General features: G+C 41.1%; 1 protein-coding gene and 1 long non-coding RNA gene across 7 annotated transcripts in view; one reads left to right on the top strand and one right to left on the bottom strand.

Moving 5' to 3' along the window:
- The first annotated feature begins 2,369 nt into the window (after positions 1 to 2,369).
- LOC121848562 lies at positions 2,370 to 7,392 on the top strand. The gene is made up of 3 exons (XR_006084935.1): positions 2,370 to 2,401; positions 7,025 to 7,067; positions 7,322 to 7,392. It is a non-coding gene; the product is annotated as an uncharacterized LOC121848562 (long non-coding RNA).
- Positions 4,479 to 14,242, bottom strand: part of rcor3 (REST corepressor 3) — a 27,795-nt gene continuing 18,031 nt past the window's right edge. For 3 of the 6 annotated variants that reach the window (XM_042333259.1, XM_042333256.1, XM_042333257.1), the window contains 5 exons: positions 12,973 to 13,191; positions 11,452 to 11,529; positions 6,596 to 6,653; positions 5,275 to 5,516; positions 4,479 to 4,952 (listed from right to left, as the gene is read on the bottom strand). In XM_042333259.1, the coding sequence (XP_042189193.1) occupies positions 4,632 to 4,952; positions 5,275 to 5,516; positions 6,596 to 6,653; positions 11,452 to 11,529; positions 12,973 to 13,191 (918 nt within the window). In that variant the 3' untranslated portion in view covers positions 4,479 to 4,631. Of the gene's footprint in view, positions 4,953 to 5,274; positions 5,517 to 6,581; positions 6,654 to 11,451; positions 11,530 to 12,972; positions 13,192 to 14,242 lie in introns of those variants that run through there. The other 3 variants (XM_042333255.1, XM_042333258.1, XM_042333260.1) reach the window with 3 other exon arrangements.

The following is a 14,242-nucleotide window of genomic DNA, read 5'->3' as shown; positions in this document are numbered from 1 at the left end:
CCCAAACAGATTCCCAAACATCCCCCACAGGGAAACCCCACACAAACATTGTTGGAATGGAATGTGCACTCTCCCCTAATTCCAGGAAGTATTACAACAACAACAAGATTGCATTTATAGAGCGCCTTTCACGTCGGGAGGACGTCCCAAGGCACTGTACAGTTGGGTCATGACCCGAGCATAGGGGGGAAATGGTCAGGGTGAGGGAAGGGAAGGGAGGGAGCGAGGAGGGGGGAAATGGTCAGGGTGAGGGGAGGGAAGGGAGGGAGCGAGGAGGGGGGAAATGGTCAGGGTGAGGGGAGGGAAGGGAGGGAGCGAGGAGGGGGGAAATGGTCAGGGTGAGGGAGGGAAGGGAGGGAGCGAGGAGGGGGTAGAGAGTCGAGAGGGGAGCTGAAGGCACGGTCAAAGAGAAAGGTCTTGAGACCGGCCTTGAAGGAGGAAAGGGAGGAGGCGGCGAAGGCACTGGGGGATGGAGTTCCAGAGCCTGGGGGCTGAGAGGCTGAAGGCCCGACCACCGATGGTAGGGCGGTTGGGGCGGGGGATGTGGAGCAGACCAGAGCCAGAGGAACGGAGGGTACGGGCAGGTAGGTAGGGGATAGTAGGTCGGAGAGGTAGGAGGGAGCGAGGCCATGAATGGCCTTGTAGGTGAGGATGAGGATCTTGAATTCGATCCTCTGGGGGATGGGGAGCCAGTGGAGGCGAGCGAGGGTGGGAGTGATGTGGTCCCGAAGCCTGGTGCGGGACAGTACACGAGCTGCAGAGTTCTGAATGACCTGCAGCTTGTGGAGGGAGGTGGCGGGAAGGCCGGCGAGGAGAGAGTTCCCATAGTCCAGCCTTGAGGTGACAAAGGCGTGGACCAGGGTTCACGCCTTTGTCACCAGGTATTAGGCACAGGTTGGCATGAGCCAAGACTTGGGGACCCCAGAGCATGACTTGGGCGTACTGCTGAGTGTAAGTTATATAGTAAAGATCCGTGTTGACCATAGGACCATAAGATGTAGGACCAGGAGTAAGCCATTCGGCCCCTCGAGTCTGCCCCGCCATTTAATAAGATCACGGCTGATCTTCTAACCTGATTCCATTTACCCGCCCTATCCCCATATCCCTTAATCCCTCTATCTTTTAGAAAGGATGGATATACTTTTGAGAAGGACCTTTTAGTTCAGACCAAGAGTAGTTATAACTGCGCTTGATTGCAAGTGATATTTAATAATAAAACAATAATAATCATTGCATTTGATAAAGCATTTTCTCACATCTTTTAGACATCTTAAAAGCGCTTCACAGAATATACTGTAATGTGAATTGACTGTATATTTGTGGGCAAATTTATTGACTTTAGCCTGATGTCATCGTGCATTTTGGGGGTTTAAGGGGCTGTGGTTATTGTATTTTTATGGGAATTCTCAACAAACCATGACAAGTTCTGTTTATACACCAGACTATATTTTGGGGGGAGGGGTAATTTACACTACTGCAGAATTCACAACAGGAGGTAGATTCCTTCACCCACTTTAAGTTTATAGATAAACCTGCTTTTTTAAAAAAAAATTGTCTCATGTCCAAATGCTTCATTGGCATTTACTGCCAAGTGAATGAAATTGTTAACGAGGAGGATTATTGGGCATTGGGAGAAACTCCCTTTTTAAACAGTCATAGGATCTTTAATCTCCACCTACCTGAGCAGGCAGATGGAACCTCAGTTTAACATCCTGTGCAAAGATAGCATGGTGTCATCCCAAGGCTGAGCTTAAGTCAGTGCCTTTTTTTTCAAAGAATATTGCAGAGTTGCTAATTGCTCCAGAGACTGGAGCACCAGAGACTGGAGCACTGCAGGAAATGTTGCAGGATAAATATATGAACACGTTGTGACTTCCACATTTGAGAGACTTGCACATTGGCTGAGTTATTTTAAGTTATTACAGTAATTGTTTTTTTTTGGTACACGATTGGAACCTCTGGGAGTCAAAACTGATCCTGATCTCATGCAAACATTCATCACTTTTAGCAGCGGTCTCTAACAGTCTGTTGATACCGGCGAGAAGGATACACCACTCACCATCCCCTCTAATCCTGGGAGACCCATGTCGATGCATTACAAACCTCTGCCCTAACTGAACTGAGAAAATAATAATCTTTGAATTTGATATAGTGCTTTTCACGACTTCTAGACGTCTCACAGCGCTTCACAGAATACACTGTAAAGTGAATTGACTGTATAATTGTGGGTGAAACACGGCTGTCAATTGCTCATAGCAGTGTCCCACAAACAGTTGTGGATTGAAGTGACCAAATTATTATTGTTTCTTTTTCTTGAGATTATTATCAAGCGTGTGGAGTCATGAAACTTGCCCAAGGTTCCGCCCTGCCGGAAATCGAACCCAGGTCTCTTGCTTGTGAGGTGAGTGCTCTAACCACTGAGATACAGGACTCCCGAGATCAGCCAAACCAGTAATCCATTTCTTAATCATACAGAAAAGAGTTAATTTATGCAGCACTAAATGATTTTAAGGGCAATTTAACAAGCCTCAAACACAACTAGAATGATTCAAAGATTTAGTTCCCCCCCAAAAAAGTTAAGGGTGACAAATTCCCATTACTCCGAGGAAGGAAAACTTCTGCATTTTTCCTAATTTGCTGGAAGTTTCTCTTTTTAAAAAAAAATTGGAGTTGCACGTTTTAAGCAATGCTACAGATTAGAATTCCCCACTACTGCTGAATAATAGATATACGAAAGCCTCAGGGTAATTTTTTTTAGCAAATGCTAAATGTAAAAAAAAAGTTGTAAAAAAAAGTGATAAAATGGGGGAGGGAGAGAAGAAAAATAAAAGCACATTTTTCAGATAAAATGTTTAATGCTGCAGCAAGACAATGAGTTTTTACATAAATTGCTGCTTGAAGTACATGCAAATGTGCTGACTAAACAGATAAATAGGACAGCTTTTACAGTACATGCACAGTTAGTTGTACACATCCTATAAACTGAAAAAATAAAGCAGAACTGAAATGACATTTGTCAATATATACAGTAAAACTAAATTAGTTTGAGGTTTTATAGGTTCTTCTTTGTGCTATGTTCTACAACAAATGACAGTCATTTCATTTTAGTATTTTCAAAAATCTCACACTGAAAATCAAGAGGATTAAAATCTAAACCAGTACAGTCGTGAGCCACTTTTAAATAATAAAAAAAAATCCCTGCTGGAGCCACTGTCTACATGTTAAGTCCTCCTTCAGCTAGGAGACCACGGTTAACATTTTTTTTGTGTGTGTGGCTGCAGTTAACTGAAGGCACATGTTTGTACTAAACAAAAGGGGAACTGCTGGATTGGCTGGTGTTATGAACTGTACAAATAATCTTGGCTGAAAATTAACAAGACTCTGTCCTGTAGAACTGGAAGGAAGAGTCCAGTGAAGTGTTACTAAAATTCCTTTGCCTTCTAGCCTAGGAATTACAATAGTTTCAAGACCTGGTCACTCGGCCACAATTCCAGACTATTTTAATGATAGAGTCGTCAACTTGATAACATGATGCATGTACCTTTTTCAATAAATGATGCTTCATCTCAGTGCCAACGGGACTTGCTACTTAAATCAGAGTGGATAACCACTGTACCTCATGAGACAAAAGCCATAATTCAGNAAAAAATCTATAAAAGTCTGTGCATTACCAAATATGGTATCTTATTACAATTATATCTATTGATAGTTTTGCAAACTGAAGTTTAAAAACGTAGGGGTAAAGGGAAAATCTCATAAATTTGGATCTTCAACTGTTTCTCAAAGTGATCAAGTTGAGTTATGCTGAACTAAGTGTACTTTCTTGGTACTAAAACCAAGTAAACGCAGGAACTACTGCATATTTCTGCCACAGTTAACAATTTTATGCAATTATAAAGCATAATGCCAATGTTAGATCAGTTGGAATTGATTTTCAAATTTGTTTTGGTATTTTAAACAATGAAAAACTACTTTGCAATTGGGTTGAAATAAGTGCACTTCCTTGGGAACAAGTTTGTGATTCACACACCAGAAATTGACGGCATCCATGTCCCGCCCAAAAATCAATTAAAAACACTAAAACAGAACCCTTTTGGTACACCATACCACCTTAATGCTTCCTGATTTATACCTCCACATGATGAATACTGTATTTTCAAATACAATAAATTAAAACTACAGTGCATTAAAAAAAGTCATGGGCACGATCGATTTCATGAACTGTGACGAAAAGCATAGGTGTTCTCTCAGATGCTCAGTTGCTAAATCTTACTTTCTTACCATACAAAATAAAAGATTTTAGGCAGGCATTAAACCATCTCATTGTCTTTGTCATCAGGTGCAGCATCCATCAAAAGGTAGAACTTTGAGGGATGGACCTTTTCAGAATTTATGCCCAAGATACAATTCTAGTGTTAAAAACGTATACAATTATAAAGCATAATAGCAAAGTTGGAATTGATTTTTTTTCAAATTTGTTTGGTATTTAAAAAATAAAATGTAAAATAAAAAAATGTACAGTCTAAATTTTAATATTAACGCCAAGCCTCGTAATTAAACCAACACACAAAAGTTTGGATTCATATTCAAAAAAATGTTTTCCTTCCATCTTTCTTAAATAAAAAAGCAAGTCAGTGTAAAGAGGAAGACTGTGACTCGGGCTGCACCCCAATCAGTGATGGAGGCTGTTGCAATGCCGGCCTAGAGTTCAAGCGAGGTGGGATTGGGTTATTTGGACGGATAAGTGGGGGTGGAGGCTGGTTAAGAGTAGGCCTGGGCTGTAGGAAATGAGTCTGCTGCTGGAGAGGAGGTGGTTGTCGATGCAGAGCGGGGGCTGTAGGCAGTGATGGTCGAAGCAGTGGGGGAGGCTGATTTAAGGTGGCGATACACGCAACGGCGACAGTAAGTGGAGTAGTTGCTGTTGGAGGAGCAGCGGCTGGTGGAGGCTGGACCTATAAGAAAAAAAAATTATTTCACAAGAAAGCCACATGAACACACCCACACACATACACCCCATGAATTGAATGGCAGAAACATATCTTCACACACAGGGATGTAAAAATGTGGGATGCACAGTTCAAGAAGGTCTCACAGTGGCAAAATCAAGTGAGATAGATAGTTACACTGAGAGGAGATATGTAAGTGGGGGGGTGGGGGTATTTTGTGGACGAAAAAAACAGGAATGGGATTAAAAGATCTAAAATGCCAAAACTATCTTGAAATTATCCTGGTGTCCTGACCGACAAGCATTCCATTGAAAATATGGAGCAATACCTGCTCCTCTTCATCCACACTTTTGGTTGATGGAGGATTTGAAGCTGGCTTTGCTTCCTTCCCTGAAGTGGGGGAAACTCCATTTGATTCTTGCGTCCCTTGCTCTGCCTCCCATTCCTGTAGCACCTCCTCAAGGTTGAAACGACGTCTGTAGTTAACAAAGAAGTTCTTCACTTGGACGATAGTTTTGTTCCCAATCACATCTGCGATGGCTTGGAAATCCTTCCCATATTTGCGAACACCTGGGACATGCACGTATAACACCTTTAGTGTTAAGCCACGTTTGGGAAAGCACATTTGTCAACTTTGTCATTCACGCAGCACAAATGCTGTGAAAGAACATCTCAAAAGTGCATAACAATGGGGAGAGGCAGACCCAGAGCAAGAAACAATAAATATTTAGCAGGAACAGAAGAACACAGCTGGTCTAAAAGGGGGGGGGGTTAAAAAAAAGTGTGTGAACTGTTTGTGTGTGTGGGAATACATTTTGTAAAAAAATAAGTTTTTACCAGTTGTAAACCTTATAGATTTTACAAGTTTGGAATGATCTTTTTTTTAAAAAAAGGGTGACAATTGATACCTCTTTTTAAATGTATTTTAAGATGTACTGACTGGCACACTTATTTCTATCCACTTATGGGAGAGGCGGGTGGGGGGGGGAGGTTTGGTATTGTTTTCATATCATCGAGATAACTAGGGGAGGGGAAATACTGTACCAGAGTGTGAGAAACTAAATTCTCTCACACCACAGGCCAGTGACTGTCTGTAGCTCCCTCATGTGGCCCAATTAAGTAACTCCTCAACTTGATCTCTGCTCACCCTCTGCCCCCATCAGCCTGCCACACTCTACTGCAGAAACGTAGTAAAGCCTCGATATATTTTTAAAGCTAATTATTTTACTACTGTTTTCTAAACCAAAACGATTGAGACACTCACTTTTTAAATGTGGGGAAAAAAATAAAAGGAACATCGGAAAGTTATTGTTTTCCCTCCAAGAGAAAAATTGCATGTTCCGTGCACGCTGCTACCTAACTTTCAAGGCTTCTAAAGTACTTTTTTCTGAGGAGGATAAAGGAGACCTAAACTAAAAAAAAATTCTTTGTTAACAGCAGACAATAGATTTGAGTAAACAACCGCCTTTAAAAGCCATGGTGCACAAAGCAGTGGTTAAGATATGGAAGAGAGAGAACGCTACTAAGGTTTGCCAATGGAAAAGGACTTTTTAGAATAAGTCATCAATAAAAGATAGAAAAGTAAATGGGACAGAATGGAAATAGCAATGTTTGTTTGAGAATTTAAAAGCTCACCACACAATGCCCACCTTGCACTGCAAGTAACTGCTCCTCGGTTGTCCAACGTGCATTGATTTTCTGAGCAGACTTCAGATTAAATAGAAAGAGAGGGAGGGGGGAAAAATAAAAGTCAGTGATACTGCACAATTGCATCCACTGTCTCTAGTGAACAAAGAACTAAAGAGCAAAGAAACCTTCCAGCATAAAAACTCCACACAAACAAAAAGGAAAATGACTGACCACCGTCTCAATTATTTTATTTCAGAAGAATACAAATAAATATAAGTTGCATTGAGGTACTTTGCTCTGAATCAGCCCCTGTCCCAATTAAATTCAAGCAAGGATTTGCAATGCTCCATTGTGCAAGGAGTGGGGGGGGGGGGGGGGGAGAAATCAGGGCAAGATGCTTTTCCATAACACTCTCCAGTGAAAAGAAATCCATGTTATTCCCTTTGCAGATGCTGAAGCAAACATTAAAAATCTTCATTACAAAAGTTACCAGTAAGTATTCACTTTATTGCTGCTGCTGCCTCTGTTCCAATAATTAAAGCATGTCGACTGATTTTTCTAATGAGCAGAGTGTAAGAAATTCAACTACGTAGACTGAATTTGATTACACTCACTGCCGATTGGAAATGGTGGGGTTAAAAGAGGTGGTGTAGGAGGAGGAGGAGGTTAGAGGATATATTTTTGAACTGTGTTCTGATTACTGCCCTTACCATTACAATCAAGTTGAACATTTTTGGTTCCATCAGGGACTGCACATTTCTCGTGGAGTAAAGCACTAGAATTCATCAAAGCTCTCAAGCAAGAGAGGAGACAAAACAGAAACAGTCAAGAGTCCTGCAGTGATGCCTGCCTGCTGCAAATGCATTTGTGTTGACCTAACCACAGTAAGGGCAACCTGCACCCCATAAATCGGTTCAGGCTCGCAAATGAAGAGGGACTTTTTGGGAACGTACCATACTGTACGCAGATCATGGAATTGTACCCTAGCAACAAGAGGAGAATAAAAAAAGGAGTGAATAATTCACAAACTGGATTCGCATTACTTTCCAAAAAACAAAACAATAATAAATTGGTCATTTTCAATCTACGACTGTTTGTGGGACATTGCTGTGCGCAATTGGCTGCCGCGTTTGCACACAAATATATAGTCAATTCACTTTACAGTGTGTTCTGTGAAGCGCTTTGGGACGTCCTCCCGACGTGAAAAGCGCTATATCAAATGCAAGGATTATTATTATTATTAGGAAAATGAAAAATCAAGACATTTCTCAAATCAAACATGAAAAGATTTTTTTTTTTTAAAGCACGTGGAATGAATGACACAACACATCTATAGAGATTTACTGCCTGGAATCCCAGAGGTTTTGAAAGTAATCACGAAACAGTGCTCGGATTTAGACTCTGGATCTTTTTAGTCCCTATTTCTCGATCCCCTGTATCATTCCCACCATCTGTAAGTCTTTCCGAATAAAACCTCAGGGCAAGTAGCTTAATATAAAACTGCACCAATTCAGTGCAGTGAAATGGAATGAGCCCCACACAACTTTGTTCTGATTGTTCAAAAGTAAATAGTAAGCCACCTGCAAGAATGACATAGGCGACATTGTCCTGTGGCTGGTGAGGTCTCAATTTTAGTGGCAAGTTTTAGTTTTGTTATTTTGGACAATTTTGTGTCTTCCTCTTTTCTTATCCCACCCCACAATCCCCGTCCCCCCAACCACTAACCCAATAAAGTCCAATTCTAAACTAAAGTTGGTCCAAGGGTAAAAGTTGTACAAGGGGATTTTACAGGCTGTAATATAATTTGGAGATTTTTGCAATACTTTAAAAAGGAATATTGTTCAGAGAGGAAGAGGGGCATATCATTTGAGTATAAATACCACCGATGGAAAGACTGCAACATTTTTTGCTCCTTAAGAAGAGAAATGGTCATTGTACCACTTATAAGCGCGGGACCCGCCCGTAAACTTGACGTAGCTGAAAGCATTATTTGGAAATAATTGAGGATTTTTAAAGCTGTGTTTTGCCAGGATCAACATTGAGAATAAACAGTGCCAATTTCTTCCCATGTAGCTAAGGAGAAGCCAGCTAGAGACGGCCAACCAGATAAAATATTCAAACAAGTGATACTGGGCACAAATTAAAATGTGTCCTTCCAGAGGAAGCAATTTTTAAAAACATTAAAGCAGGAATATTCTGCTCTAAAAAGTACTTCGGGTAATCTTTCCTTTCTATTCACAATTTTGGAGATCAAAAGGAACCCCTCCACTGGAGTACACCTTTGTGAAACAAAAACACTCCTCTAACAGCTTCTAATATAGACAATGCCCTCAACACAAAACAGTAACAAGGCAGAGAGTAATATGCGAGAGTCATACAACCTAGCATCTCGTAGGGGGACAATACCACAATGTTTACAGGCCGTTCCACCTTACAGGACATCCGACCAAAGAGGTTGGGGTGGGGGAGGGGGAGGAGAAAGGAGTACTTTCTGTTCAAACTCCAGTCTGACCTGGCTATAGTGCACTTCAGTACACTGCAAGAACACCATAGGGAATTATACCCTTTCATTGCTCATCACCAAAATTTGTGTTTGGTAAAGATACAGCCATAAAAGATATGAGCAATTTCTTTTTTAAAAAAATTATACAATGTGCTAACCATAAAACTGAAACCATTAGTTATATGAATCAGCAAGACTGCAATCTAAATTTGAACAATCAAGATTTGATTGTATACAAATTTAACAGATGAGCAGCAACTTTCCTTCATAAACTTTGTTAAGTGTGAATTCCGAAATGGTCTAGTGGATCCCCCCCACCCCAGCAATCCTGTGCCGATGGAATGTGCTTCACAAATTGCAGCACAACTTGCTATTCTCCACAGAAACACACCAAACCTCCAGAATTTCCTGTGTGCTTCTCAGCTGCTAAATGGTGTGTCGGGTTATTTCGACTACTTCTAACACAAATACTTGTGTCCGAATTAAACCATATTTCTAATTTACTCACTGATTTGATCCATCGCTAGCCTTGCACTTCCTTCCTTGTATCAGTCAGAAAAAGAGAAGACATTGAGATAACATAATACTGTAGAACACCGCTGCCAGTAGGGGGTTGCCAAGTGGCAGCCGCTGGATAGCAAAATGTTCTAACCTTGGGCTACTTTTGCGCATTCTTGCAAAGAAATCTAAAAACCCACAGCTTCAGTTTATAAGTTGCTCATTAAAAAATACATATATTCTAATTTTTTGCAGAATTACAAAAACATTTATGAAACAAATGTTAAAAAAAAAAATTCTCTCGTCATAACCAGGCATACTTGGGACATTAATACATAAAGAAAACACAGTTTTTTGCCTCAAACATGCTGGGCTTTGTTCATGAGCCAATGCCAACAATCAAATGAGTTACATGCATATTACAGGCATGAGCTGGGCTGGACAGGACAGAAGACATCCCATACGAAAATAAGAATTTACTGTGCAAAAGAAGATCAAGGTCCATCCAGTTCACCTTCCACCAACCTGGCAGTTCCATGTCATGTCCCATACTATATATTGTATGCCGAGATATTATTTCCTAACAGAAATCTATCTAATTTATTCTTGAAAGAATCGTCACTTTCTGTTTCCACGTCTCCCTACAGAGCCTGTTCTTTACATTTACTACTCGATCACTGAAGTAGTGTTTCCGTAAAAAAATTCTAAAATTCTTATCCCAAGCAGTGATAGTATGAAGCCTTGGCTGATAATTAAATACAAATCCCCAAATTTCCATTAGGATGATTGTATCTCAGAAGAGCCATTTATTTATTCCATAGATGTCTAATTTTTGAAAAAGTGAAGTCTGTTTTTCCCAGGTCTAAACTGCTTAAATTTAAGTTTAAATTCTCACGCATAAATTCTCACAGATAAAACGAAGGAACCGAGGGGAGGGGGAGAGCAGAAAATGTCCATGCAATTAGCCAGTTTCTTTGAAATATGTATCATTGTCTATGTACACATTCAGCCAGGCCTGAATGTAGAAAGTGCATTTGGACCAGTGCACATACAATCAGCCCAAAAAAAAAACACCCAGCTGCACCAAGTCAGACTGTGGCCCTAGTCCAGCATTGCACTGCCCAGCAAAAGATTTAAGCCTTGGTGCTTATTTTTCACCTTTGCCACAGTTTTCTAACATTCCGGCTAATGCACAGAAGAATATTTTCAAATAACATATATTAATCTACGAACTAACTATCACGCAACAAGACGTGGAGAATTACATTCACTTCTTTACTGTGAAGTTAAAACAATACATCATTTAAGCAGGATCTCCTTGGCGTTGAATTGGCTCCAAGGTGACATGTCTGGTAATTGAATGTCGGAATCGAGCCAGCTCTCTGTGGTGGTCTCGGTAGTCCGTAGTATTCCAGGGCACGGCTGATGACAGCACAGCCAGCCTGGCTCATTGGCAGGACCTGGAAGGGCAGACCAGTCACTGGGGATAGGGAGTAACCCCACTCAGCTCCTGTTAACCCTGCAATCCAAAGGCCTACTGGGTAGGGTGGTCCTAATTGGACAAGCAGCGGGAAAGCTTGCCGGACAGCAATATTGATGGCAAGCTAGTTAAGTCTCCAGCAGTGCCCCAACGCACACTCTGGTCCCCAAGCCTTGGCTCTTGCCTACCTGCACCTAATACTTTCCGGAATTAGGTAAGCAGGATGCATCCCACCAGGGAGAGAGAGCGCATTCCATTCCAACAATCTATGTCTGAGATTTCCATGTGTAGGTGGGAAGCATGGAAATCTCAGCTTGGTTTGGATACTCTTAAACATGGTGATGGGCTTCCGCATGTGTCAGATACACGGCTGACCAAACAAAAACATAATTTACCTCAGGTGGTCTGAATTCTTCTATGCCTCCTTCTAGTTTCTGTTTCAGAGCACTGTTAACTTGCTTGGCATTTTGTACCTGGGAAACCATTTCAAAAATTAGACTTTTACCTATTTTTTTGCAATCAATTTCGAAATTAACATTAGCCATTTAGACAACTATTTTATTACATTATCCCACCTGCATCCCCATTTCACTCAATTAATTTAGGCAGTTTACAAAATGCAGCTCGAATATGCTGTTTATATACTTTGCAGATCAGATTGAAAGCAATTGGAAGGAGGGGGAGGAGAAGAAAAGTTTTTTTATTATTATTATTTCCAAGGAAATCAGGCAAAAGAGCTGGCTAGAGGAGACTGGAGATTTATAGAGGGGAAGAAAAGAAGACACAAAAAAGAACGACAAACAGCGAGACATGTGAAAATTGCAAATGCTATGATAAAAGAAACTGACAGCATGAATTAAAAATAGGCCCACTGACTATTCTGCCATTGTTTACCAAAGGCACCAGGGGCCTAGGGCATCCAATCAGATTGAGGTGCAAGTGTGTACAAATAAGGAAAAAGAAAACATAATCAAAATATAGTTAATAAAGTATATCTTTACAGATTAGAAAATTACTATTGCAATGATTTTTTTTCAATTTGTAAATGCAAGCTTCACTCCAGCTAACATGATGACTGTACATGTCTGGGTTTCACGTTCTTATTCCACTGACAGTATTGCTCTTACACCTTTCACAATAAGGTGCTCTTTCCTTCAAGCCATTCCCAACATGGGCATCTGCACTCACAGCCAATTTGGCATCTCCAAACTCAGTTTCTCCTCACAATGCTACCCATGTATCAAAGTGCTACACTCTGCACAACTATAAAGAACACCAAGATCACATAAAACCCAAGAATTAGATTACCCTGTGGATTGCATCTTGCGATTACTGCATCCTCTCAACGCCCACAGGAAACTGCAAGCAGCCAAAAGCAGCAATTTCCTCAGAGCAAGATTTTGCATGCAACAATATTTAAATAAGCAGCTGTCCGCACACTACAGATGGGTTTCATTTAGCAAATGCACTCGACACTTTCTTTCTGAAATAGGGTTCAATTGTCAAGAACCGCTCAGGACAGTTATCAAATGTTATATGATCCAACTGCATCATAGAACCTAGATATAAAACACACCACTTTTCTACCAATCTCACAACCTACTCACTACTCAAGAACCGTTAAATATGCACAACTCTACTTTAGCTGTCCGGTTGTCCAATATCACCTTGATAGGTAAGGCAACAAATGTGAAACACAATAGTGTGGTTGGCATCCACCCAATTACCTGGGTCCTCAAAATGAAATACTCCCAAGTGCTGGACTGCTTAAAATGCACCTTGATTTCACTGAGTTTAAGATTTAAATTTTCTTTCATGAACAGTTAATCCGCAGTTCAGATTACAAATATGTAATAGAAGAAAAACACAATGTTAATTTTGGGAGTTTGGTAACTACACTACAGGTATCCAAATACCTGGCGTTTCAATGAGATAAGTTCCATATCAAGCTGTCTAAGAATGGTACTTGCTGCATTTGGGCTGCAGGACACGGCTCCCACATCTTCCTGGCTGAGGTACATTCCCTTTGGTGGCCGACACTTGGACCGAAGAGGATGGTGGCGATGTTGCAAGCTTGGATGCTCCCGTCTGACTGAACCAACTCTGCTGATCTGTACAGGTGGATCAGGATTACCCTACAACCAAGTACGCAGGGAGACAAGAGTTAGCTATACAGTATGGTTAGGATTTTTAAAACAACTTTTCACAAGATGTGAGAACACACACACACACATGTAACCTGGAAATAATTGCAAAGATAAACAATACAACTACATTGGAACAAATAATAACTGCTCATAAATACTAAGTATTTCCTTCTTAACACCCCCTCATTTGAAGGAATAACCTGGACTAATAGAAATGTATGGAAATGTTTGCCCAAAAGTGCAGAGTGCTTTGCAGAAACTCGTGGAGAAATTTCCTGGGCTTCTCAGAAAATTGCGGAGGGTTGATCGGTGCTATTGAGAGCCGCATTTTGAACTAAATATGAAGAAATAACACATATTAGATTGCTGCAAAAAATATTTATTGCCTTCTTTAAGAAAAACTGGGTGGCCTTTTTTGGGGGCGGGGAGGGGAGACACTAGCTAGGCTACAGGAGCTCTCAGCGTCCAGCACTGCACACAGACCCAGAGAGAAAGAGAGACACACACGTACACACACAAACACATACACACACACTCAGACACAGAGAGCGACACATACTCAACACAGAGAGACACATGCTCACAGACACAAAGGGAGACACACGCACTCACAGAACAGAGAGAGACACACACACATATACAGAAACAGAGAGACACACACTCAGAAACACAGAGAGATGCACATTCTCAGAGAGAGATGCACACTCATACAGACACTCACAAACAAAGAGAGAAAGAAACACACACAGACAGAGACACACAGACAATCAGAAACACATAGATGATGCACACATACTCACAAGACACTCACAGACAAGAGAGAGAAAGACACAGATAATTCACAACAGCGGGGCCTCCGAGTGAAGCCCATTTGCCGCTTGCGCCACACTGCGCATGCATTTCCTAAGCTGCCCGACCCACAGGGTTTAGGGTTAGGGTTGCGGGCCAGAAACTACATCTACAGCGGGTTTATAGCGAAGGATGGTGTTTGTAGCGGATTCCGTGGATAAAGTGCAGACACACTTTTCTATTGGCCCAG

This window comes from Callorhinchus milii, unplaced genomic scaffold (assembly GCF_018977255.1).
Source record: "Callorhinchus milii isolate IMCB2004 unplaced genomic scaffold, IMCB_Cmil_1.0 Scaffold3, whole genome shotgun sequence".
Taxonomy (NCBI): Eukaryota; Metazoa; Chordata; class Chondrichthyes; order Chimaeriformes; family Callorhinchidae; genus Callorhinchus; species Callorhinchus milii.
The sequence above is the reverse complement of the archived record's forward strand: the minus strand, read 5'-3'. Positions and strand labels throughout refer to the sequence as shown.